The sequence below is a fragment of the Ostrinia nubilalis genome, chromosome 13 (genome assembly GCF_963855985.1).
Source record: "Ostrinia nubilalis chromosome 13, ilOstNubi1.1, whole genome shotgun sequence".
Lineage (NCBI taxonomy): Eukaryota > Metazoa > Arthropoda > Insecta > Lepidoptera > Crambidae > Ostrinia > Ostrinia nubilalis.
The window spans coordinates 2090924-2116855 of record NC_087100.1 but is presented as its reverse complement, the minus strand read 5'-3'; the positions used below and the strand labels follow the sequence as shown (position 1 = coordinate 2116855).

General features: G+C 37.9%; 1 protein-coding gene and 2 long non-coding RNA genes across 3 annotated transcripts in view; 1 reads left to right on the top strand and 2 right to left on the bottom strand.

The window, feature by feature from the left end:
- Positions 1–25932, top strand: part of LOC135077404 (TBC1 domain family member 12-like) — an 82767-nt gene that overhangs the window by 44101 nt on the left and 12734 nt on the right. The window contains exons 2-3 of the mRNA XM_063971939.1: positions 2721–2984; positions 19794–20000. Coding sequence (XP_063828009.1) covers positions 2721–2984; positions 19794–20000 — 471 coding nt within the window. The remainder of the gene's footprint in view (positions 1–2720; positions 2985–19793; positions 20001–25932) is intronic.
- LOC135077106 (uncharacterized) lies at positions 12836–14522 on the bottom strand. The gene is made up of 3 exons (XR_010258395.1): positions 14467–14522; positions 13932–14146; positions 12836–13654 (listed from the first exon to the last, which is right to left on the bottom strand). It is a non-coding gene; the product is annotated as an uncharacterized LOC135077106 (long non-coding RNA).
- LOC135077105 (uncharacterized) lies at positions 24182–25245 on the bottom strand. The gene is made up of 2 exons (XR_010258394.1): positions 25199–25245; positions 24182–24286 (listed from the first exon to the last, which is right to left on the bottom strand). It is a non-coding gene; the product is annotated as an uncharacterized LOC135077105 (long non-coding RNA).

Below are 25932 nucleotides of genomic sequence, written 5' to 3'. Positions count from 1 at the left end.
GATCCAGTTTATTATGTAACTTATGATTGGTACCGTTTGAAAGAGCTTGTGAAGCACTTTCAGAATCAGTAATCAGTGTTTCGATATCTTGTATAGTTTAGAAATAATCGAGTGAGATCACTTAACGTTTCCACCCTGTATAATGGGTTAAGTAGTAATTTGTTGTTACGTTTAGAATAATCGACAAAGGTGACTGAGTTTCTTCCGACATTTCTTCTCAGCACCAGCCCATAATATTGTCCCAAAGTGGTGGTAGGGCAAGCTATATTTGGGACGTGTATAAGCGCCTGGAAAGAGCCTATGTATTGAATAAACCATTTGATTTGATTCACCATCAGTTTCACTAACACAACCATTTTGTATTGACCGAGCCCGTGTCATCGCGGTGCAAGTGGTCGTGTTTGTAAATAAATCGTGATTCCGAACCGGACCGGTTCTGGTTTTCCCCGGAACGTGTTCCAGCAACGTACAGCGCATATCGGACTATAAATGTTTTCTAGTAAAATAGCACTTATTTACAACTAGATAAGGTGCTGTTTTTACTTGATGTGATGTTGTAGACGTATAAATAACTAGCTTTCCGCCCGCGGCTTCGCGCGCATGGACCCCTGAACAGTATTTTTTTCCAAAATAATATTTAGCCTATGTTACTCGTGGTTAATGTAGCTTTCGAATGGTGAAAGAATTTTTAAAAACGGTCCAGTAGTTTTTGAGTCTATTCATTACAACCAAAGAAACAAACAAAGTTTTCCTCTTTATAATATAGTGTAGACATAACATCATCAACTAGTTTGTATCGTTCACTACGATGTTGTTGATTAGTTTTTTACGATTTAGACCTGCATGATAGTCGGAATTTATGAATGCTCTTGTGGAAAGATTTAACTTTGCCCCCGATTGCGGGATGTAGCAATTATGTACAGCAAGTAATAACATTCAAAACTTTATGCCCGTAATAAAAATATTCAATAAGGATCTCTGGAACTGGCCACTTCCTGGAATCCAGAGAGATTAAATAAAGGTCTTCGTAAAAGCTAATACTATTCGTATTATACCCAAAAGCTAGAGCTAGATATTAGTTTAGTTATTCCACAGTCATTTGTCACAAAAAGATAAAGCGTCTTTAAGATTAACACAGATCGATCCATTAAATCGATATTAATGTCAATCAAGTAGTCACTAATACAACTACCACATTCATAGAGCAACAAAAAATCTCAAATTGCCGTTGTATGAATTTATCACTAGTCCTACACCCACACTGGCTTCGCTATTATCACACAATGACATTCCGGTCGACGCGGCGTCTGCGCGTGCGACGATCTCTGGACCTTTGTATTTAGAATATGTTTTTAAAGCTATGTTGACGGATCATCAAGATAAACACTTGGTGTCTTATGTAGTTGCATTAAGTGTGATTTTTCAATAACAGTCTGATGTGCCACGGCAGTAAGAAATGCGCGAGAGGTATGATTTTGTTTTCGTCTTGTAATCAGATTCATATTGACTATTATAATAATATTTCGTCGATATCCTTATTTACATGATGGTCTGTCGTTTAGGTATCAACACATCCGTATATTTTCCTCATTTGTTAATATATGGAAAACCACAGATACCTTATTAATAAATTCATTAACATATCTTCAAAGTTTAAAATAATTTTATGTTCAATTTGAGAACGTTTATCTCATGTTATTGCGTTGGTAAAACTCTCATTCTTTTAGATATTATTTATACAAATTAGGTTGATTATGGTCTGCCAGCATTCTATCAACACTGCCAGCCACGACGGCACAACCAGCATCCTACCATCTGCATTTCTACCAGCCACGACGGCACAACTGATTAATTAATAAGTATACATAGCTTGTAGAGACGATGCCCTTTGGGGCAGAAAAGTTCTCGAGTGGCGACCACGGGCCGGAAGATGTAGCGTGGGCAGGCCTTCCCACTAGGTGGACCGACGATCTGGTTAAGGTCGCGGGAAGAGCCTGGATGCGGGCATCGTAGGACTGGTCGTTATGGAAATCCTTGGGGGAGGCCTTTGTCCAGCAGTGGACGTCATTTGGCTGAAACGAACGAACGAATCTCTAAACTTAACCAAACGCATCGATCGCGCTGATTTTTCAACTCGCTCGACAATGTGTGCTTATCGCATGCGATTACGGGCCCAAGTGTGCCACTAGGTTTCTAATCCATTCGTCTGTTGCCACAACGATCCGCACCAGTTGTTCGTCTATGGCACTGTATTAACACTTGTTTTCACAATTAGTCAGTAATGTAATGAGTTTCTTGCCTCGCTTTTGTGGAACAGCCTTTTATGGGAAGGGAAATCGCTGGGCTTTAATTTCATGGCATCTTTTGTTTTCATCTCGGTCATTAAAGTTCTATTTTAAAGTTAACGAGCTGTATAAAACCTAGTTCATTGCAATGCGGAAGGTTATACGATTATTTCACTCGAAATATACGCAAAGTGTTAATTTGAACATGATTAAGTTCTTAAAAACACACTTATGTAGACTTATACGCTATATCCAAGATCTTGTGATCCTATGATGTTCTCCTTAATGCTCTCGTTTTATCTGTAGCTCTTCGTCGGAGTTAGAAATAAAGACTGATCTACAGTATAAAAACCAATCCCCATCTGTAGAACTTAAGCTGGCTTAGGACTTCTACTTTCATTTTAAATTTCTCACCGAACCTTTCAATTGTTACAGAGGCGTGTTCCCATGGAAGAGTAACTCGAAGACCCAAGACTCGCCCACCCAGTCTACCCCCACGGTGACATGGCGGCTCTTCGGTAGCAAGTCCTCGCAGAACCTGCCTCCGAAGACCCTCAGTGCGGAGACCCAGAAGTCTCTGACGCCGGTGTCGTCAGCAGCGAACACTCCTCATCATCATAAGAGGCAGGGCAGCTCGGCGAGCGAGAAGCAGTTTGAAGATCTCGTGGCCAGTTCTATAGCGCTTATACAGCATGACAGGTGAGTTTCTTATTACTAGAATTTCGGTCATAGCAGAGAGTTATCAAATAGTTAAATGCAACCCTCTTGTTCCCAGTGCTGCAAGTCCTGTGTGCCAAGATTTACTGTCGATTAACCCTATGGCAGAGTAGAGGTTGAAGTGTAACGCCCCTATTCACTAACATTACTATGAGGTCTCACAGTGCGTGTGGACGCACAGGGTGACACACGAACCAATCACAGAGCTCTATTCAACGTTGTGCGTTCGATTTGCTGCTACACTTAAGCAAGTATCGTTTGTGAACCGTCATCATCTTGAACTCTATTCTATTTAATTAGCCTCTTTTTTTCTTCTAAAAATCAAAGCCGATCGAATTAATTTATTTCCTTTTTACACTCTTCAATGTAAATTACAAAATAATGAATGTGCCTGTTTCGAAATTGTATTGGTTTTCTAACGAGTAAAGTGATTATGCTTTGAACTCCAGGTTAACTATTTACTAAATATTCATTCTAAAAATAGATTTATTGTTGACTACTTTTAAGAAATATCCGAAACGTATTATGAAATTCCAATGAAGGGGAGCGCAAATACGGTACTTAATAGTTGCTATAAGATATACGCAAATGTCAATTTAAGAGCATTCAGACGCCGTAAATACGTTCTGGGAATATGAAATTGGAATTTATAGCCCAACATTTTCTCGAAACGCGAAGTGTCATCGACATTTTGAGTTTATAGACTAGTTATATTAATCTACTTAGTTTGGTAGCTGATGGAAGTGAACCGTAAGGAGAGTAGGCGTAATCAGATAATTGGGGCGTTCAACTTTAATTGAATCCGAGTTGAATGCCCTCTGGCCCTTATAGCCGTGCCCGGACAATGAGGTCTATCCTCGTCTGGCCAGTAGAACTTGTGATGTAATAAAACACTCAGTTAAATAGATGGATCACGGGACATGAAAAACACTATGAGAGCTGTAAATAAGAATTTACAGCTACTCGTATTAGAAATAATGCTAAGCTAATGCAAAATAGCATCTATTAAAACGACATATTATTACCAGTGTTGTGCTATAACTATCTGTAACAGTTTTTCAACAAAAAGGCCTGATGCGGTGTACATAGCTATTAATTTGGATGAATTGCGTAACAAAGAAAAGAAAAAGGATTTCTGTATTTCAAGTAGGCATATCCGATGGTAAATCGATCGTAGGTGTCGAAATTATAAAACAAGCTTCTTTATTCACCGATTCACAGAGAGGTGAAATAGAGGGTTCGTACGTTTCAACCAAATGACGTCTACTGCTGGACAAAGGCCTTCCCCAAAGATTTCCACGACATCCAGAATGGACGGTAATATTGGGTAACTCTGATCATGATCAATTCACATTAAAATCCTAAAGCACTGAAATTAGTATTTAAAGGTATTTAATATGGACTTTTAAAATTGTCTGAAATAAAGAATTTTTATTTTTATTTATTTATTTATTTGAATTGGGCCACATTTTCCTTCCGTTAGTAAACATATCTGTATAATTTTAATCGTAGAACTACATATTAGTGGACGTATTCAGTGCATCTATCTACAATAATTTTGTCCCCAAAACATTATGCTATTTTTCGGAACCACACAAATTGCCTTTTGGTAACCGTGTCGAAGCATTATCCTCAGGTCAGTAGTAAATTAGCTTCCATGACAGTTCACCGGGTCGCCGTGTGAGGAGGCGGAGTCTGACCGACATTTTTGAATAAATTATTCTCTAACTTAACTGATAGATTTACTTCCGTAACTGAAAATAACCGTGTTGGAGCTAAGGAGGACATTTAATGGGAATGTGTCAATGCTGACAAAAATGCTTCTTACTACAATAGCCTGGCTTGGGGCTAGACAAAGAAAACTGCAATATCACAAAAATATGGCCATTACGGATTTTGAAGCCACAATAATAGCACTTATAGCTAACCGCTAGAACAGACGGTTGTCCATTAGCCTCTTCCTAACGGTTAATAAGATTATCTTTTTTGTCAAAAACAAGAAATTATTTTAAAAAGCTGCATTAAATAACTACAGAAGATGCTAGCATCATGTGCTGTCGTGCCTAAAAGCCGACGTAATTGGCAAATTCCACGCGATATCTGCCGGGTATAATGTCACTCCGTGGGGTCATTTACATGATGGAGTAGACCTGACCGCGTTGCTTCGCCCTAGTGGAGCGATTTCACTGGCGTCACGCTCCGTGGGCGGGTCCCTTTTGCGTGGTCGCGCCGAACCGCCGAATTGATGGGTTTCACAACTACACGGATGAGTAGGTAAAGGTATTATTAATCTACCTTTGAGGGTCAAAGGTGCGTTGATTATTTTTTATCTTTGTGGCGGGTCATGAGCATTAATAATCTCTGCCTTAATATTCTCACACCTTAGAGTAGAGACCATCTTCGTTAAAATTTAAGAGCATTTTATACCTTATCATTATAAAGTGTTAATAGGATGGCTCTACCTGGATGATTATGGTATATTAGTGGTCAGATTTTATGGTGCATACACACAAGCTATGTAAGAGGCCCCAAATAAAATAAAAAATAAAAAGTTCATAAAAGTATGTTTCTCCAGTCTCCAACCAGTACATTTTGCGTTCGTCTGGCATATTGCCTAGATATATTTCTATGAAAAACGGGGAAGGTCGGCCCATTAGCGTTCCCGGGTCACGGTGACGTGTGACCGACATTCGGTCCCGTGACGACAACTATGCCGTAATGACGTCACTTATGTGCGTTCCTGTGGCACGTCCTAATTTGACGTAGACATGAAAAGGGTACTCGTACCTAGATGTATGATGTACCCTTTTCAATTATTATGTCTGGTGTTTTGGGACAACATTTAGGTCAGCGCTGGCATATGGCGTGGGCCGTGAAGTATCCAAATGGGGACAAATAATAAAGTGGCATATATTATAATATCACATGTGTATTTCTTGCTAAATAGCAGCTGTTATAATTGCTTTTCTCGCTCTTCAACATGACTCCCATCAAATTCCTAAATCTTGTTGATGTACCTTTGTTACCTTTCACTTCAAGTAAGTCGCAGACTAAGTCACGGGGTTTGCTTATACTCTTACTTAATTCTACGTTATATATATTTTTAACGTGTCACGACAAGAGCCAATGTCATTATGCTTAATATTTCCGATCCATTTGTGGCGACACGCATCACGGTCTGTGGTTGATGCGCTAATTCGTCATAATCTGTATTGTTCAGAGTTGCCTCAGATCTTGATACCGTTTCGTTAACCTATTGGCGAGTGTCATTGGATAAATTTATTCCTACTACTTATCAACCATTTTTTTTATCTTCTTCAACTTTGTTAGAAGTCAGACGTCATAAAGACTGACATGACATGAGAAGGGTTAACGTGCTTTTTTCAATCAGTTACTGACAAGTCAAGACGAAGGCAAGCTCGAAGATATACTAAGTAACAGCTTTTCTTTTTATTTATTTGGAACAGAGTCCACGTTTGACCTTAATCGCACCTAATGAGTGATGATCAGATCTAAGATGGAGCACGCTTTCTCAGTAAACACCTATTCTCTCGAGTCTTTACTAAAAAGGATTGTAGTCATTACCGCTAGGGATTTTAAAGCTTCGACAAAAACAATGGAGCTTTAAAGCTTTGTAATCAGGGCTTTAATGAGCGCTGCAATTGCGGGAGGTGTGCAGTCCTCTGAATAATTCCCAGTGAGAGCGTCTGCATTGCAGTTGCAATGTGCCGTACTTTAGTGCAGTGGGACATCTCTAATGGCCACTGGGATTGCGGGAATAAAGGATTAAGGACGGGAATTAGTTTCACTGTAGTGTTCTAATTAAGGCAAACTGAGGATTATACCTATTATAAATTCAGCAATTTGAAGGAGGCAGGATTCGTATGATTTCGATTCATGAAAATCTAGTATGCATTTGGGTATAGCTTTTATATTGTCAAAGAGACAAACTACGTCAAAAACCTGAATGCTGAGCTCATTTTCCGAGCAGCAGGAGAATCATGACGATTCTAAAGACCTTTTGCCCTAGTGAATTATGGTTTGTCACAGGAAGTGACATTTTTTTACCAAAAGAATAACTTAGTTTTTACAGAGAACTCAAAGAAACTACTTATGTATAAATAACAAAAAATAAAACCATTTGTGAACCTCCTGACAAAAAATCTGGATAATAATCGTTCAATTCCGGAGGGAGAGGATCCAACGAACATCACTCATGAAGGGAGGGGCTTCAAAACACGTGACAATCAAATCCAACCGCACACATTTCACTCCACGTGTGGAGTTAATTAATCTCGAACATGTGATGCGTGCGTATATTATTACACGAATACACGATTTACATGCCCGTGCGAGCACAAGTAAAGCTCCGAAAGTGATCCTTTTATTTATTAATTCAGAAGGACTCGTGTCTCGGGGGATTTATTTAATCTGCTTGGAGTGTGCTCTTACTTTTGTAGGCTTCAATTGTTTATTTTCTGAAGGTTATGTCTGTTAAGAGTAGGTGCACACCGTTGATTTTTCGTCGGCCGATAGTTTAGTCGGGCAGTTGATCAGTATGGGCATGTATGGGAGTGCGCACACTACGCCGATTCGATTTGGCCGATTCTTCATACAAATTAAAATCGGGCACTCAACTAAAAATCAACGGTGTGCGCCTACTCTAAAAAGTGTATTTAATTAATATATGTATTTCTTCTATCTAGGTACTATGAGCTTAATATATAATTTTATTTAGTTTTCGATAAATTGGCATTATTTAGTAGATTCAAAAAAGGCTATGACCGCATCTGAAATGGCATCATGGTGCCATAAATAATTTTACTAGTAGGTATGTATGTCAGTTAGTGACTTATTTCAGGATAAACCAGAATATTTAGGCAATTACCTAGGTGGATAAATTTATTTATAACTATGAATATTAATATAAATACTATGGCAACTATATTTATGACATCCGTGTTATTGTATTTCGTATATAGGAGGTAAATTCTAATTTAGTAGGTCCTAGTAGTAGTACATGACGATGGCACATCGCTGTTGTATCTTAGGCAGTTGTAATAGAGTGGTTTTTTGCATCGAATAGTCTACATGACTGTAGGTGTCAATTTTACTGTACCTACTGTTGTCATACAACAGTTATTTGTTTTCAACATTTGCATATTTGTACAAAATTTTAGCTTATAGTTAGTTTATTCAATACTACTTACTTACTCAAAATGAGGTTATATTTGACTGTAAAAACTATGCTATTTTAAAGAGTAAAGCCCACATCAGTCTAATTTTAATAGACACAATAATATAGTATACTAGCTTTCCGCCCGCGGCTTCGCCCGCGTGTAATTTTGTCTGTCACAGAAAAACTTTATCGCGCGCGTCCCTGTTTCAAAAACCGGGATAAAAACTATCCTATGTCCTTTCCCGGGACTCAAAATATCTCTATGCCTAATTTCATGAAAATCGGTTCAGTGGTTTAGGCGTGAAAGCAAGACAGACAGAGTCACTTTCGCATTTATAATATTAGTATAGATAGATTATGTAGTAAATGAGACTGCTCAGTCCACAATAAGGGCCAGCGGGCACTTAGATGATAATGATATCATCTAGCGCCGCACGTTCGCGTAGAAGGTCTAGAAAGCCAGGCGTTTGAAAGGAATCGTAAAGGCTGCAACTGGCTCCATTGCAAAGATGGTGTTAGGCTCAGTCCACAAGGGTGTGTGCTAAAAATAGTTTTCTAATGCCCGTTTTTACTATAATCCCTAATTTTTAAGTAACCCCTTTGTGAATACAATACAAAGAATACATCACTTTAAATTAGGGATTGATGGTGAAAACGGGCGTAAGACTTACAATGGTTTTGCTTTGTTCATTTGAGTAAAAGCAAGTACCATCTATTGTTATTGCTAAAGTTCTATTATTACGTAGAATATTTTTTAATAAACAAGTAGGTATGTATGCTTGAATCTGCCTAACTTTAAGGCTACAAAATCTAATTGAATTGAAGAATTTGCTAACAATAGTAACTATTTATAGTTCCAAGAGTTCCAAAGCAGCGGTAGAATTAATTATGAGTGTATAACAAGTTAATTTCAATTTTGATTTGAGGAAACGTTTTTACATTTCACATAAGTACAATTACTTGATCATGAATTCAAACAAGCGACATCGAAGAGTATTTCAGAATACGTAGGAACGTAGGTGTTCAGTTAATTAATGGCGTATTCGTGGAATAACGCTATTTTTGGACGCCAATTAATATAAAAGTACTTTGACATTTCAGTTTTCATCTTTGCATTATATTAATTTCATTAATGATGGTATATTCATCGTATTCAGCTATTTTTGGACACTGAACCAATTAATTTGGAGTGCTTTTTACATTTCAGTCATCTCTACATTATTCATTTAACGAACCGTATTTTCCTATGAGGCAAAAGTACTTATTTAACTTTGCCGTGGGAGAGCGGAAATGAACCGCTTTTACAGTACGCAATGAACAACTTCATGTTATTTAAAAGCACGGTTAATTAATGTGTGCTAAAAGTACGTATCTGTGAGCCTTTGAGCGGCTGGAAAGTCTGTAATTAAGTAATGTTAGACTGCGAGTAAGTACAGTTTAATTATAATGAAAAAGTCCAGGGAAAAGTAATGGGTAATATAGTATTTAGTAATTATTAATGTTACAGTCATAATTCATAATCGGTCAGAAACACTTTTGACTGCAAAAATCAGTTGTGACTGATGCCCATGGTCAATATCACTTTTGACTGATTTTTCAGTCACTACTTCTATGTAGGTACTACGAGATCTTTTATACGAGTATAAAATGCTGAAGTGAAGAAGATTAGTGTTACTTCATGATTAACGCTACACTTTTGAAGTCGAATATCTTAAAAGACATTACGAGAAAATATTCCTACGTGTCGCTTTATACCAAGTAAAAAATATTGTAACGATTTTAATGAAAAGATGTAGTACGGTAGGTACATTGAGTTTCTACGCTCCTTCAGAGCCCGGGGCAGTTGAGGGAAAAGCAACACAGTACGCCAGGCATTTCATTTGCGTAACTAAAATTGCTTTCTTTTACTGGTTCGAGTCCCGCCTTAAGCAGTTCGATTTTTTCAAGTTGTTTATTTAAAATTTAGTTTGAGAAGCGACTATTCGCTAAGAAATGGCAATGCCAGATTTTGTATGGAAGGTGGCGTCTTTTTTTTTTCGCGCGGCCATCGACCAAACTTTGTTTTTTGATTACAAAATAGTGGAATAAACCAAACTTACTATGGCATGTATACCTCTAAACTCAGTCTGAACTGAGTTACGAGCATTAGAAGTTTAATGATTTTCATACTAGATTTGCTTTTTGCCCGCAAGTTTTGTAAGAAATTGTAACAAAATATTGCGCTATTTTTTTATTGCGCTGATTCTGCTGCACACTGATGTCTGGATCCTTTAATGGATGGTATTGTTTGTTTACACATACAATGTCATTATTTTGTTGCAATTTCTTACAAAACTTGCGCGCAAACAGCAAATCTAGTATGAAAATCATCAAACTTCTGATGCTCGTAACTCATTTCAGACTGAGTTTAGAGGTATACATGTCATAGTAAGTTTGGTTTATTACACTATTTTGTAATCAAAAACCAAGGTTTGGTCGATGGCCGCGCGAAAAAAAAAAGACGCCAATTTCCGGCATTGTCTTTTTAATAAAATTGGTTTCTCTTTTGCATAGAGATAAAATTTTCCATTTCTGTATATTCAATCCGAAAAAAGCAGATTCAATGCGACATTATTCACACTGACTCAATTTGAATTTGCGTGACACAATGGTAAACCAAATCTTATCTCGTGATATTTTTTATGAATTAGAATTTAATTCGGATATTTTGATTCATTAACTCATTGGAATATTATGCAAAAATGTGTACACCTATTTGCGTGATTTTCCCTTGAAAGCGGTGTGCCGCGATGCCGTGTTCGTAATGTTACCACTCAACGTTCATGAGTGCTAATTGACAGTTTAACTAAATTGATTCAATTTTATGCTTTGAGTTTACTTTTTGTATATTCGCGTGAAGTGAAGCATTCATCTGAGCGGGCCCTTACGCCCTAGAGCGGTCACGACGTCACGAGCAAATTGCCGCAGTCATTACCAAGGCATTTCCGCTTCTACGCCGAATGGCCGCCGAGTGCGAAGTGCAGCGGAATGATGGGAGCCATCTTGTTAATGGCTCTATCGAAATGAGAGGTTTTAAAATAAGTGCAAGTTCCAGCTAGGGACTGGGATTCGCTGCCTGCTGCTGCCTTTCCCGAACACTATACTCCGGGCCTTTTCAAGGCGAGAGTGAATAAGCACTTACAGGGCAGATAGGTACCGTCTTAGACTGCATCTCACTTAACATCAGGTGCGATTGCGGTCAATTACCTGCCTTGTTCTGCATAAAAAAGTGGATAACTGGTGTTGCAATTGAAGAAAACTTTCTAAGGGGTATTTAACCCAAACTGAATCTACCTACACTCTGAAAAATCCTGAAAATGAAAACTCTACGTTCAATAGCCACCGAGTGCGAAGTGCAGAGAAAGGATGGAAGCCATCTTGTGAATGGCTCTATTAAAATAAGAGGTTTTAAAATAAGTGGATTCTTAAAGTATAAGTTTAATAGATAGAGCCCCGCACTTTTAAACGCACAAATCGTTAAGCTGTCTGTACGAAATTAGCCGGCTGTTGTGAAAAGCCTGTTCGTGTACACGTAATGCCAGTCACGAACGTATCAAACCGGGACACTGAGGATAGGTTGTTACTCATAAATGAGTACACTGGACATTCAACCTAATCCCTGTCACTTTAAGGTCTTCCCTGAACACCTTACTACTAGAGGCTTATTCTGGAAAACGTTTGGGATCAATTTGCCTCGCTCACAGTCGTGAAGAGTAACAGAGATGGATGTAGAGGGTATATCGATATTGGTGGTTGGAGTAGACCCTCAGGCCAGTCACGAACACGAGGATGGGTGGTTGCCGGTCGTTAGATAGGAATGTCCGCGATTGGACACGCGGTCGCGGTGTATCGTCATTTCATTCGTCACCTGCTTTTGTTAGAACATATAACCGGCCATTAGCTAATGCTATTATCTCACTGGTGATGCTATACTAGTCTAGTATTTTGCGCTTAGATGATTTAATTTTTATAGGTATTTGAAAACAATCACATCTAATTTTAAGTGTAAATGCAGCACAGGGTGGTACCCATGAGTGATTTTTCAATGCTTTAAAGAGGCCCAGAAGATAGTATTTTCGGTAAAAATAGAAGGCAGAGATGATTCTGTCTCTGATTGTTTACAGTAATGGTTCCAAAGTAAATTAACAGTTTTTTTCGTGGTCAAATCCAACCAAATTATTTTGATTGCTTTTATGTCGCTTCGTTCGTTTCAGCCAAATAACGTTCACTACAGGCCACGACATAGGCCTCCCCCAAGGTTTTCCACTATGAACGGTCCTGCGCTGCCCGCATCCAGGCTCTTCCGCGACCTTTACCAGATCGTCGCTTATTCATAATAAAATATGAATATGGGTCTCCGATATACATTTATAGCAAAATTTTTTATCGTTTCCAGCACACAGCAACTTTGAATTATTCATAAATGTAGCTCGACCCAATGCCAAGCATTATCATCTTTCCGCAATTATTTATATGACCTATATTAAGCTGTAGCCTATATCCCACCAAGAGTTAAGACTCTTAGTTCAGTTTCAGTCCCTTCCTTTTTTGGTATCTTTTATTTTATTTGAATTTCTTGTTTTAATTTGATTTGCTTTTTTGACTATACTAGATGAAAACCCGGCTTCGCTCGGGTGCAATTTGACTCATAATACACAATTATAGGTGCAACATGTAGATAGATGTTTCTGTAGTCATCGGTTCTCAAAGAATATTAAATATAGATTCATATAGCTTCGTTAGTTGTGTTTAATAAATATGGTAAATAAAAACTGCAAATGTTTTTACACAAATTATTTTTATTTTAAATCAACATTCAAAATAAACTAAGACAAATTAACAAAACAATCAAATTCAATCGTTAATATAGGTTATGTAAATAACTCTTATTAATAGTCAGAAACGGGATCAGATAAGAAAATACTATTTTCATCAATATCTGGCTCCGGAAGTCCGAAATCTGTTAGTCTCTTTCCGTGGAGTTTTAATGTTTCATCAATTTCTTGTAAAGCCAACTGTTTGGATAATATTTCAGGGCGGGATCTTGTAAAGTTTTCGATAAAATGTGATGCAAATTTTTCCCAAAGAGCATTAGGATCAGTTACCTACTTCACAAAACACGCAAATTAACGCAAACAGCTGTCGTAATTGCCGAGGAAGTTTGAAACCAATTGCTTCATCCAAACATCTTTCCCATTCTTGATCGTCAAAAAGTAGCCCCTTTGCTTGAGCAGCTTCTCGAAATGATGTGTAAATAATATTTTCATATTAATAAGTTCTAACATCTCTGAAGCAAGTCGGCCCTTTGACGTGAAGAAGTAATAGCCGGAGATAATATCGTTCCCGATCAGAAAAGGAATAATTATACATTCTTGCAATTACTTTATCAGCCGCTGACTGAGATATTCGTGGTTGCCACTGTCCATGGACAAATCTGAAATGTGTCGAAATTTCAGTGTAAAGATATTGTCGAACACTTTCATCTGTTCTGTTTGGTTCAAAAAATGCTAATAATATTTCTGGAATTGGCTTTAAGACTGTCTGGGTCTATGTATACCTTCCCATTATGACAACAATTTTTAAAATGATTTTTTCACCTAAAAAATGAAGTGCTTGACATTGAACACATTCATAAATCATAAAACCAACTGAATGTACTGATACTTGAATGGGGGGCTGATATTCTGTTATAAACCTGCTTGAATATTTACGTTTTTTCGGGGGTCTGCCCGCCATTTGATATGTTTTCTTTCTCTTCTTCTTCTAAAGAAATAAAATCACTGCTGACTGACAGCAGCTGTTTTTCCTTGTTGTCTGAAGAAGCATCATCACTGCTGACTGACAGTAGCTGTTTTTTCTTGTTGTCCGAAGAAGCATCATCAATCATCAATGAATCCTCGATTAGCGCCAACTCTTCGTTATCAACCTTAAAAGAGAAATATATTGTGTTACTCTTATTAAACAAATTTAATAAGATGTGATGAAAAAATACACCACATGCAGGAATTGAACCTACATCCTCGACTTCTCCGTTGTCGCGCTCCATCTGAGCTAACTGAGTTTAATAAGAGAAATATATTCTATTTTTAGACAAATATTCAAATAATAATAAGTATTGTGAATGTATGTAGGTGTAGGTATATCCTCCCACCTCTATATTTATTTATACCTCTGTGAAAGATAAATAAAGTTTATTTATTATTATTATTATTTTACTTTACTCAGTGACCTACACTATTAACTTACCTGAAAGTCATCAAATAAATCTTGTGAAGCAGCAGAAGCAGCTTTTTGCTTTTTAGTCATAGTCATAGTCATATATGTTACCGAGTATAATGTTGTCGCATTCCACACATCGACTGCACATTTGCATTTGTTTGCAGTTTCTTACAAATATTTTACCATTACAAAAATTGCATGTCACTGGAATTTATCACTGTGCGAAACTAAATGACATTGACATTTGAACTTCAACTTATAAGGTTATGGCTAATATTCTTTTTTTGTGGTTGAATCGGCCAATACCAGGTTTAAAGAAAAAACACATAACAAAGAGTATATTATCATAAAAATCGCGAAACGCACTGATTTCCATTTATTTATGGATCGATGACAACCCAGCTTTTGGCGTTGATCGCATAGTGAGTGGATGGTGAACTACTAAAGATGGCGACAGCGGTTTGTTTGTCAATGCCATCGGAATTTAACGAAATTCTCCATTATCCGAATTTTGCGGATATATGTTGTCGACTCAAAATCATTATTTTTCTATGCTTTGTTATTCATATAAGGTTTCGATCCAGTCTACCGTACCCCTTGACGATATTATTAATATAGAAGCTCATCCCAAGAGTGTAGAATTGTAGATAAGTGTCTATTGTGATCTACACTCGCGAGCAAAAGTATGGAATCACTTACATGAAGTTGTTTCCACGCGATCTTGTGTACTAACGAATTTGTTAGTAACTAAAAAAGTAGCATCATTTTAAAGATTAAACTTTTAACTTTAAATTGATACCAAATTCATTTAAATCACACCGGTATTTAAAAAGATATCCCGGCTGATGTGAAGAAGTAAGAAAAAAGACATGTACCAACTGTTTGATACGTCGCGAGTTGCGGCCTATTTACCCCCTATAAAAGCACGTGTTTTCGGATTTTTGCGTTCACACGTTGATCCGTACACATCTCGGCTTCTTTTGACACTTTACCTGGGATTTTACACCTTCAGAAGCAGCACAAATCGTTGCACTATTGCAAGAAGGGCTAAGCCAGCGGGCTGTCGCATGTCAGCTCCACATAAGCCAGTCCTGGGTTTCAAAAGTTTTAAGACGCTTTCGGGAGACTGGTGGCTTTATCCCGAGACCAAGTTCTGAACATTGCCGGTGCACATCGCAGAGGGATAACCGTTTTTTCATGTCAACTTCTCTACGAAATCGTCATTTGACTGGTATCGACGTCCAGCAAGAGCTCAGAAATGTTCGTAGGATAGCTGTTAGCGAGTGGACAGTTCGTCTAAGATATGAGCAATAGAATTTGACTCCAAAAAGGCCTGCCACAGGCTGGAAACTGACGGCAGGTCGCCGACAAGCACGCTTTCAATTAGCTCGCACTCGGAAGGCGAGTAATGGAGGCGAGTTTTGTTCTCCGATGAATGCAGACTGTTTTTGCAGTGCAGCAGTCGAAGAGGTCGGGTCTATAGACGGCCTGGGGAGCGATTTGTGCAGTCCTGGTTCGCTAAAACATTGGCTTATGGGGGTGGCTTGCTCGACTTCCCATCGAGATGTGTAGGAGCAAATTGAAAGCGTGCTTATCGGTGACCTGCCGTCAGTTTCAAGCCTGTGGCAGGCCTTTTTGGAGTTAAATTCTATTGTTTATATCTTAGACGAACTGTCCACTTGCTAACAGCTATCCTACGAACATTTCTGAGCTCTTACTGGACGTCGATACCAGTCAAATGACGATTTCGTAGAGAAGTTGACATGAAAAAACGGTTTTCCCTCTGCGATGTGCACCGGCAATGTTCAGAACTTGGTCTCGGGATAAAGCCACCAGTCTCCCGAAAGCGTCTTAAAACTTTCGAAACCCAGGACTGGCTTATGTGGAGCTGACGTGCGACAGCCCTCTGGCTGAGCCCTTCTTGCAATAGTGCAACGATTTGTGCTGCTTCTGAAGGTGTAAAATCCCAGGTAAAGTGTCAAAAGAAGCGGAGATGTGTATGGATCAACGTGTGAAAGCAAAAATCCGAAAACACTTGCTTTTATGGGGGGTAAATAGGCCGCAACTCGCGACGTATCAAACAGTTGATACATGTCTTTTTCCTTACTTCTTTACATCAGCCGGGATATCTTTTTAAATACTGGTGTGATTTAAATGAATTTGGTATCAATTTAAAGTTAAAAGTTTAACCTTTGAAATGGTGCTATTTTTTTTGTTATTAACAAATTGGTTTGTACACAAGATCGCGTGGAAACAACTTCATGTAAGTGATTCCATACTTTTGCTCGCAAGTGTATGATGAAGCCAGCTTGCCTCGAAAAATCTGTTTCCATATTAACATAAAGTTTGTAGATGGCGCACAAAAACTAGATAACTAAGCTTTTGGTTGTATTTTTATCACAGTTGTAGCCTAGTCGTCAGACTTTGGCCGATGGAATGTCCTTCAAGGCACCATGTTCGATTTATATTTTAAAACACGGATAATAATTTTCTTTAGCCGCTTTTACAAGACGACTCGTTTCGCAACATGTGCGGTGCATTTTTACCTGTTACAACCGCACCACTGGGCATACGGCTAGGGCTACTATCCTTTTAGATACCTCCGGATTACTCCGGATTTTCGCTTAATTTCATATGGGACAGAAACAGAATCTCGTACCTTCGTAACTCAGAACACAAAGGCTACGTTAGTGTGACGTATTGTCTGAATTTTCCGTATTGTCTAGTTATTCTGCCGGGACTTTCTGATATGCATATGGTCACCCTACCCAAGGCAGCTGCGATCTTGGATGCAAATGCTGCACCGCATTAGCATAGCGTTGCATGTTATGAGTACTTATGAGTCCGGCATAGATATTGTAATCGCGATTATTTAAGCATACATGCAATCGCTAACTGTTATGTGAACGGTTTGCATATTAAAGATGCGAATGAATTTTGGATGATGGCCATTATGAGTGCTGATTTGTGAGTTAAAACAGGGTAGTGTAATCGCTGACCGTGCTTGCCTAAAAACTTTCGACAACAGCGCTGCGAGAGTAGTACAGAAGCCACTGCCTACTGATTTCACATACATTTATTATAGCATTATTTTTCTTTTTCTATTGTATAAATAAAAATGTATCTACATATTAAGGTTTTCTCAGACTATATGAGTTTACCTTTTTTACGGGAAAAAATTGCGTTGAATCGCATTCCAACCTGCGGGGACAGGACAGGTTATGTGGTGCTCACCAAGTCAGAAGGACGAGGCATATACCCACTAAAAAGACCCCGGTGCTCCTAGGTGCCATAAGTGGGAAGAAACTGTGGAATTCCGGACAAAGCCTTTTCTATAAAATTATCACTGTCACGAGATATGCAACAAATAGTTTAAAATATTATACAGTTTTCTTTACTACATCCCCTCCCGGAGACTATGAGTTACTTATCGTAAGGTGATAATCATATCATGGCTCTACTATAGGACCGACACAGTTCAACGTGCTCTTCTAAATAGGGAATCATACCTATAAAATGTTATTTACAGTTCACATAAAGCATAAATTGGTTCCCAAACTTATTTGAGACGCGCCCCCTATCGACCATACAAAATATTCCGCGCCCCCCTCCTCCAGTCAAGATTATTTATTGGTCGAATCGAGCAGTCTGGAATGCATTCTCTCAGCGGTCGCAGGTTTCTTACATGGCCCGCGCCCCCTTTAAAGGTCTTTGCGCCCCCCCTGGCACTTTGGGAACCAATGACATAAACGAAGTCTCTTGGGAATCGTACTCAAAGCCCCCTGAGAGGGTCATAACTCGACAACCATTGGACCATGGAGGCGTAAACCTAGGTGTTAGCATGTTAATCAAGCGTAATGCATCCATATCAGAATTACCGAATTACCGGTTTGTAATTTTTATAAGACACGAAAAGAGCGTTTATTATTCTGAGGCTAAGTAACGCATTTGCGTAATGAGACAGAATGACTAAATTAATTACAACTAATGACCCACGAGCTTGGAATTTAGAACCTACCTAAATTAAAGTGGATTTCACACGTTTTTTAGGACGCCTCATCTATATGCTAACTATGTACCTATAGCTTAATCCGATTTAGTAGGCTTTTTTTTAAATCTAGCCAAAAATACACATTCTGTCTGTGGAGTTTCGATCCAAGTGATCCAACGTCAGTTCATAGATACAACGTTAATGAGAAACTTATTTGTTTTGTCTTTCATGAGTGGCCATGACAGTGATTTACAAATAGCTAATTAAAGGGTACTTAGTGTTTGAGGAACCTGGAAATGATTTGGATTGAATCCAACATCGTATTTGTTCTGCCTACAGTGTAAACAAAATCTTCAAGATGGTCGTTTAGTAATTTATTTATGGAGTTTCGTAAGTGAAAATAATTCTGTGCTTCGGAAAGTACATAAGTAAGCAAAAGCTAAAACACTCTGCAGGACTTATTGAAAAGTGATGCAAAAAAACTACCTAACGCATGCATTAGTAATTCCCCATCTAATTTTAGCTTTAAACATCATAAACGTGGCTCAAACAAAAAATATGCATCATTAGCTCCTGGCCACAGATTGCGTCAAGTTTCTGCGGGTCTACCTCGCAAAACGATTTCTTTACACTCTCATTCCTTAATTTGTCTCTCTCACTCACATGTAGATGATAAAGGTAGGAACTGTAGGAAGAGTCGACTTCTCAACATCGATTTGCAGGATAGAGCCCCTAAACGCAGGCCATCTATCAAGTAACGCCTGGGCAGTGATTGTGCCATTTAATTCGCATTATGTTTAATAAGTAAAAACATAAAAATTATCCGCAAAACGTTGAAAACATCTGCGCAAAAAAGTGAAACAAAATTGCCCGCTATTACTGTAATTGAGGACTTAAAAATGTTTCACTTCGAGCATAATGAGTCTGACAGTTGCAATTCATGGTCATGGTCCAATGACAAATTACCTATAAATAAGTTAATCATGTATTAATCCTAAGTTTGGATTTTATGCGCAATCAGCGGAAATTATTGCCCATTAATTTTATTTGCTTGCAAATATGAGATTCACGGAGCGCGATTTAAAGCTTGCTTCCTTCACGCTGACGAAAATTAATGAAGGAACTTTTATAATATCGCAGAGCAATTTTTGGGATACAAAATCCTTACATTAGTCGCTTTTGTGCGAAGAAATATTTCTATGGTAAAAAACGAGTAACGACCCAGAAGTTTTAGAAAATGACTTGCATTTAGTTAGTTTTAATGCATCCGCGTATTGTCATGACGGTGTAATTAGTAAAAAATCAACAAATGTTTTGAAAGTATAAGAAAAAATATTTCATAATCATTTTAATTCCTTTTCAGACCCTCAAACTTGCCAGCCAAATGCACCGAAGAAGCGTTACGGCATAAGGCCGAGCACGCACGGATGGTGGAAGCGGCGAGAAGACGGGTGGAACGCGAGGCAGCCGCGAGACACGCACGAGTGTTGGAGTCACATCGCATGGAGGAGAGGCTGGCCAGGCATGCGCGGGAATGGACGCAGAACATACTGCCGGACTGGCAGAACATGTAAGTAAATACATCTGAATGGTTACACTAAAGGCGCGAAGACGGGTGGAGCGCAGGCGGCCGCGAGACACGCACGAGTGTTGGAGTCACATCGCATGGAGGAGAGGCTGGCCAGCCATGCGGGGGAATGGACGCAGAACATACTGCCGGACTGGCAGAACATGTAAGTACTTAAATACTTATTGAATTAGTTGAATGGAAGAGAAGCGCGTGTGCTTAGTTATCATCTCATGGCAGAAAGTCTTGCAAGGCAAGAGTGGGAGCGGAGAATATTTGGCAAAAATATTTGTAGTACAATAATAGAATGTCTAATGTAAACATTATACAGAAGATAATGCTTGATTCACATCGCATACCTAGATGAGTCTTGCGATGCGAAGCAAGCGCGGGAATGACTAACAAGTAAGTATCGTCTAGTCAGAGTGGACGCATGATACAGTCTCTCATAAATAGTAAATTAATTGAGCTATATTGATAATGACTAAAGCCGAGCTTCTTTGGACCACAAAGATCCTATTTTGCGCATTTATTAATTTGTCTCCGCTGTCGCGATTTTTTCGGATTGTGTCTTTGCTGCCAAACTCATTAAAAATAGTATTTCATCTGTTCTGCGCATGGAATCATTTATAGACACTCCAAAGGTCGAGAGACAGTAGATATTTATTAATAGCTGATAATTATTATCAGAGACTTGCAAAGGTCAAGCGGAGACCATTCTGCGACGTCGCCGTCCATTGAAGCCGAGACAGCGTCATTCACCTCGATGTAGGTCATATTGTTGACCTCATGTCTTTAAAACATAGGTGAAATATCTCCTATGTTCTTAGATATAGGGTTCAACAGACAAGCGTTTGTCAAGTAAATGCGTACGCATTTAGACGTAAACACTAATGACTCCTCACTTTAGAATTCCTCTCAGTATTGTGTTCACGTGTTGAAGTTTTGTCGTTGAAGACTATGGGACAGTCTTTTGTTATTATGAATTATGAAATCGCCCTTGAATAGCCTACAGTACCTCTAGCATGAACATTTTCGTCTTCGAATCGTTTGCGTATTCGACAAAATTCGATACTCAACCTTCGAATTCAACGAAAACATGACAATTTTGATTCTCAAATTAAATTTCATGCAACCATTTCTCATACTAAGTTCACTTTACGACACGTTCACAAGGCCGCAAGGGCGCTGTTGTAGTTTTCATACTAAATCTTTTGATGGCGATTCAAATACGCAAACGATTCGAACTCGAAATTTTTCGTGCTAGCCGTACAGTATGTTAATTTTTTGAAGGCAGATCAAATGCCTGGATATAAAACAAAGAGAGAAAGGCCAGAGACCGAATAATTTAAAAACAATTGAATTCTATTACCATATTTATTAATTTGTTTACGGTAGCGTCTTTAAGATTTCACTTATACGTTTGGTCATAATGTAATACGTAATCTAAAAGTTTAGTACTCAATTACGTTATTAAAACAATAATTATAATACAAACAACACTTTCACATACTTAAAGAATTTAAATCGCCTTTTATATTGAAATGGTCGCCATAATTTGCCGTCTTCTCGACTTGTTTTCCAAATCACTAGAGCGCGTCTCTGTCATGCATGTAATAGAAAAATAAGCCAGGCATAGCGAATATGTGCAAATGTATTTCTCTCACATGAGAATTACTTGGCATTCGATAGTTCTGCGAACAATTTGACCAATTGGAGTATGAAAATTAATATTTAACATTTCGTATCTGTAATCTTGCAGTCAGATGCATATTAAGTGTCTGGTTCTCGAGAAATCGATTGAGATTAATTAGTTTGAAGTTCAATCATTCGATGCATTAGATACAATCTCGGTGTTTGATTAATGGAACATTTATATTGAGGCAACAATAGATTCAAGAGGACAGTAGATCGATCCCTGATGGTGTTAGACTTTTATGGTGAACTCACTTTTTTAACACAAGCAAATTATTTTCGTTCCTAAAGGTTAAAAACGTTGTTTTTAGTATTTAAACAAAATTCAAGAATGGACAACACGCATAAGTTGTAATATTAAGTTAAATTATGACTTAATTTAAAGTTTAGATCACACACATTACACTAGTTTTTATTTCACCTCAATCCATCCAGTATTACCGAAGATAGAGCCTCGAGAAGTTTAGGGACTTTTTAAAATTTTCAAAAATTTCCAATATTCGCGCGTGACGTCACAACATGATTTTGCAGCCCCCGCACGTTAACCCATTTACCACTTTTTGTCTTTTTCCAACTAAAATAAAATTTTACCTAACTGACAACTGTTGTTAGTTGTCATCGTTCAATCACATTTCAAACTAGGCGCTATAATAGTAACCATTATTATGCCACCTATTGCCAATTTTGTGCACTATGAAGCCATTTTTATATTTATGCACTTAAATATAAATTTTCTGGAAAAATAACCAAGTTTGTGTCTCTGTGCCCAATAACGAGTAAATAGTCCAGTTATTTGTTAATTTTACTTGGAAAGTTTTCCGGAATTTTTGAAAATTGGTGAATAAATAGATTTCGCTATGTTCTTTCCGAATTTTGTGACCTTGTTTATAGCCGCGCGCGCGCCCGCCTTATTGAAAAAAATCCGCCTTAAAAAAGGTTTTTGACAACTACTTTTTTCATTTTATAATTTTTGGGACATATACAAGCTAAGAAGCTTTGATAAATGTGATAAATTTCATGTAATGTAAGTTAAATAGATTTAGAGTTGTGAAACAGTCAAATTAATGTACCTGCTAAATTGCGAATTCTTTTTTCTTTGATCATGGCAGGACACGCTGCCGAGTGTCCTAAATAATAATATGCTGAGGAATAAAAAAATTCGCGTTGCTGAAGTATACATTTTTTTTTGTCTTGTTTGTTTCTACATTACATAATTGTATCCTACTATTATTATAAATGCGAAAGTTTGGATGTCTGGAAGTTTAAAATAAAGTAAAGTAATGTTTATTTCTCACCAACATAACAGATAATATTATGATAACAAACAATCAGGAAAAACAAAAAGTTAGAATGTTGGTGGGTTGATACCTGAACTAGGAAGATTCCTGTGTCTCAGGTTTGTTACTCTTTCACGCAAAAAGTACTTAACGGATTTTGTTGAAACTGTACAATATTATTGTTTGTAACCCAGATTAACATATAGGCTATAATTTATGCCGATCTGTGACACTAAATTTCACACGGGTGAAGCCGCAGGCAAAAGCTAGTCGTGAAATAAATAGGAAAGTTTAAGATTCTGAAACGTGGTCGCTTACTATGGGCCTCATAAGAAGGCTCAAGGTCACCCAAAGGATAATGGAGCGGGCTATGCTCGGGGTTTCCCTGCGTGATCGAATCTGAAATCAGGAGATCCGCAGGAGAACCAAAGTGACCGACATAGCACGCAGAATTGCTAAAATCAAGTGGCAGTGGGCGGGACACATAGCTCGTAGAGACGATGGCCATTGGCGCAGAAAATTTCTTGAGTGGCGACCACGGGCTGGAAGACGTAGCGTGGGCAGGCCTCCTACTAGGTGGACCGACGATCTGGTAAAGGTCGCGGGAAGAACCTGAATGCGGGCAGCGCAGGACTGTTCATTATGAAAAACCTATAGAAAACCCAAAGGCCTCTCGCCTTTGTCCAGCAGTGAACGTAATTTGGAACGACGAAATAGGAAAGAATGTAACTATCAAAAATCTTCTCTAAGGCAGCATTTTTCCAATTTCGCAACGAGCGCGGCAATCACACTTAACTAACAGACTAACAGAGAGCATAGCGAAATCTATTTTAATCACCAATTTTCAAAACTCACGGAACACTTTCCAGGTAACCACGTTAATTTGTACCAAACGACTGGACTATAATTAAATTGATATAAAAATTTGGGTAGGTACATCTTCTCAAAAACAAAAGAACTGGTGCTAAAAGGGTTAAGTGACGTTTTGACATTTGTAGAGGGCCTTGTAGAAGGGGAGGCTATGGTGCTGAATGTGGAATAACTCGAGTGTCATAGTAACTTATTAGACTGCTAAGCTTGATGATAAAAAGAAAAATATTTTATTCAATGTACATAGTCTGGTCATAAGTTCTGTCATATGATAATAACTTTTGAATTTTGAATGAAGGTTTCAAAAACATTTTTTACTGAATTAGAATTAAAAAGAAAAAATGTGCGATAGTTCGAATTTTATTTTATGTGTAGTGGACGCATAAAGAAGTCCGAACTGTAGTTGTCACGTTGCATTGCTACGCGCCAAAGCAGATTTTCGTTGTGCTGAAAAAATTTAGTTTATCTTTTCATTAAATGATAGGTATAGGTGTACCAGAATCTCATGGCAAACAAAAATATTGGAAAAGTGTGTCTTTCATATGGTAAATGTCTATGGCTTTATTGTCACCTGTCAACGTAAATCAAGTGAACTGTCAGTCGCTGCAGAAAGAAGAACGGTCATCTGTGACCCAGGCCCGACAGAAACGAGACATACCTCATTTTTTTTGTCATGTCTTAATTAGTTAAATTATATATTTTTTATATTCGAAATCTATGTATAACACCAAAATATTACCCTTTGTTTTTGTTCAGGCGTTATACAAAAACTAACACAAAATGCCTATTTATCACCAAAATTGGTAAATGTATGTACCTAAATGTCTATTACAGCTGCTATGGAATGTATCTAGGCGACCTAAAGATACAGCCGGATTATACAGGGTGGTTATAAATTTACCTATAAATTTACATTCGTTTTGTAGAATGGCTCAAATACTAATAATACAATGCAAATAAAACATACCTTAACGACCTGGTTTTTCTTGTGATGGGAAATAACTGAAAAAGATGTGAAAAAAATCATGTTTATTTCTAATTAAATCCATTCTTACTCCCTTAAAATGTATGAATCTTGTGTCTGTTTTCTACTTCTACTAGTAGATAATTGTGTTGGCTATCGCATGATATAAAATATTTGCTTATTAATGTTAAGTTACCCACGCTATCACTTGTTTTTGAAGGAAGAGGTGAAAACTTAAAATTAAAAACTTAAATCCTTGTAAATATGCGAAAAATGGGTCAAGCCCCAAATTTAAAGTATTTTCACCGATAAAATTGTCCATAGATTACGCCCTTAAAGTTTGATCACTACATGCCCGGACACACTGTATTACTGACGGGATTGCTACCATGTACCTTAGTTTTGAGTTTCCAATATTTCGGCACTGTTGCAAGCGCCATGGTCACGGAGTAACTGAAGAAATTAAAACCAGACATCGTTCAGATGTGCGTTCAAAGATTTAAAAAAATCCCACGTTTTGTTTAAACAGTAAGCGAAAAAAAAGTGACTTGAAAATGGAATACAAAATGATAAAGTATAGTAAATGATAAGTCTTTATCAATGAAGAAGCAGAAGTTCAATTTCATGTGACCTCCGTCTAGGCTAGTTTCCATCGTCACTCAAAGTTTGGCTGCGATCTCAAATTTAGGCTTAATTGAGGTATTTTTTGGGTGAGAGGCATAAGAACTAATGCCGTTTTATATCAAAAATTCATACTTAGAGGTAATCAACCAGGTACAAAGTATTTCCTTGCATGTTAGTCTGCCACTCTTTAGTAAGTCCCGAAATCCCCGCTTCGGCTCCCCTACTAACCATTCTAACCATTGTACACAGATAATATCTTACATGCAGCTTTTCATGTTACTACGTCACATTTTCAAAATCCGCGCGGAAAATCGCTCCTAGCGGAAGAGCGCACTTTGAGCTTGAATATTTCAGTCATTTTTAAAGATATCAAAAAAGTAAAAATACAGTATTCATTCTAATTGTTTGTAGATTTTTTTGGCATCTTCAACAAAAATTGTGCGCCATGTCCATTATTCAATTCAAAACGAACCGAATGTTAATGTTGTACTCAACAGTGCCACAG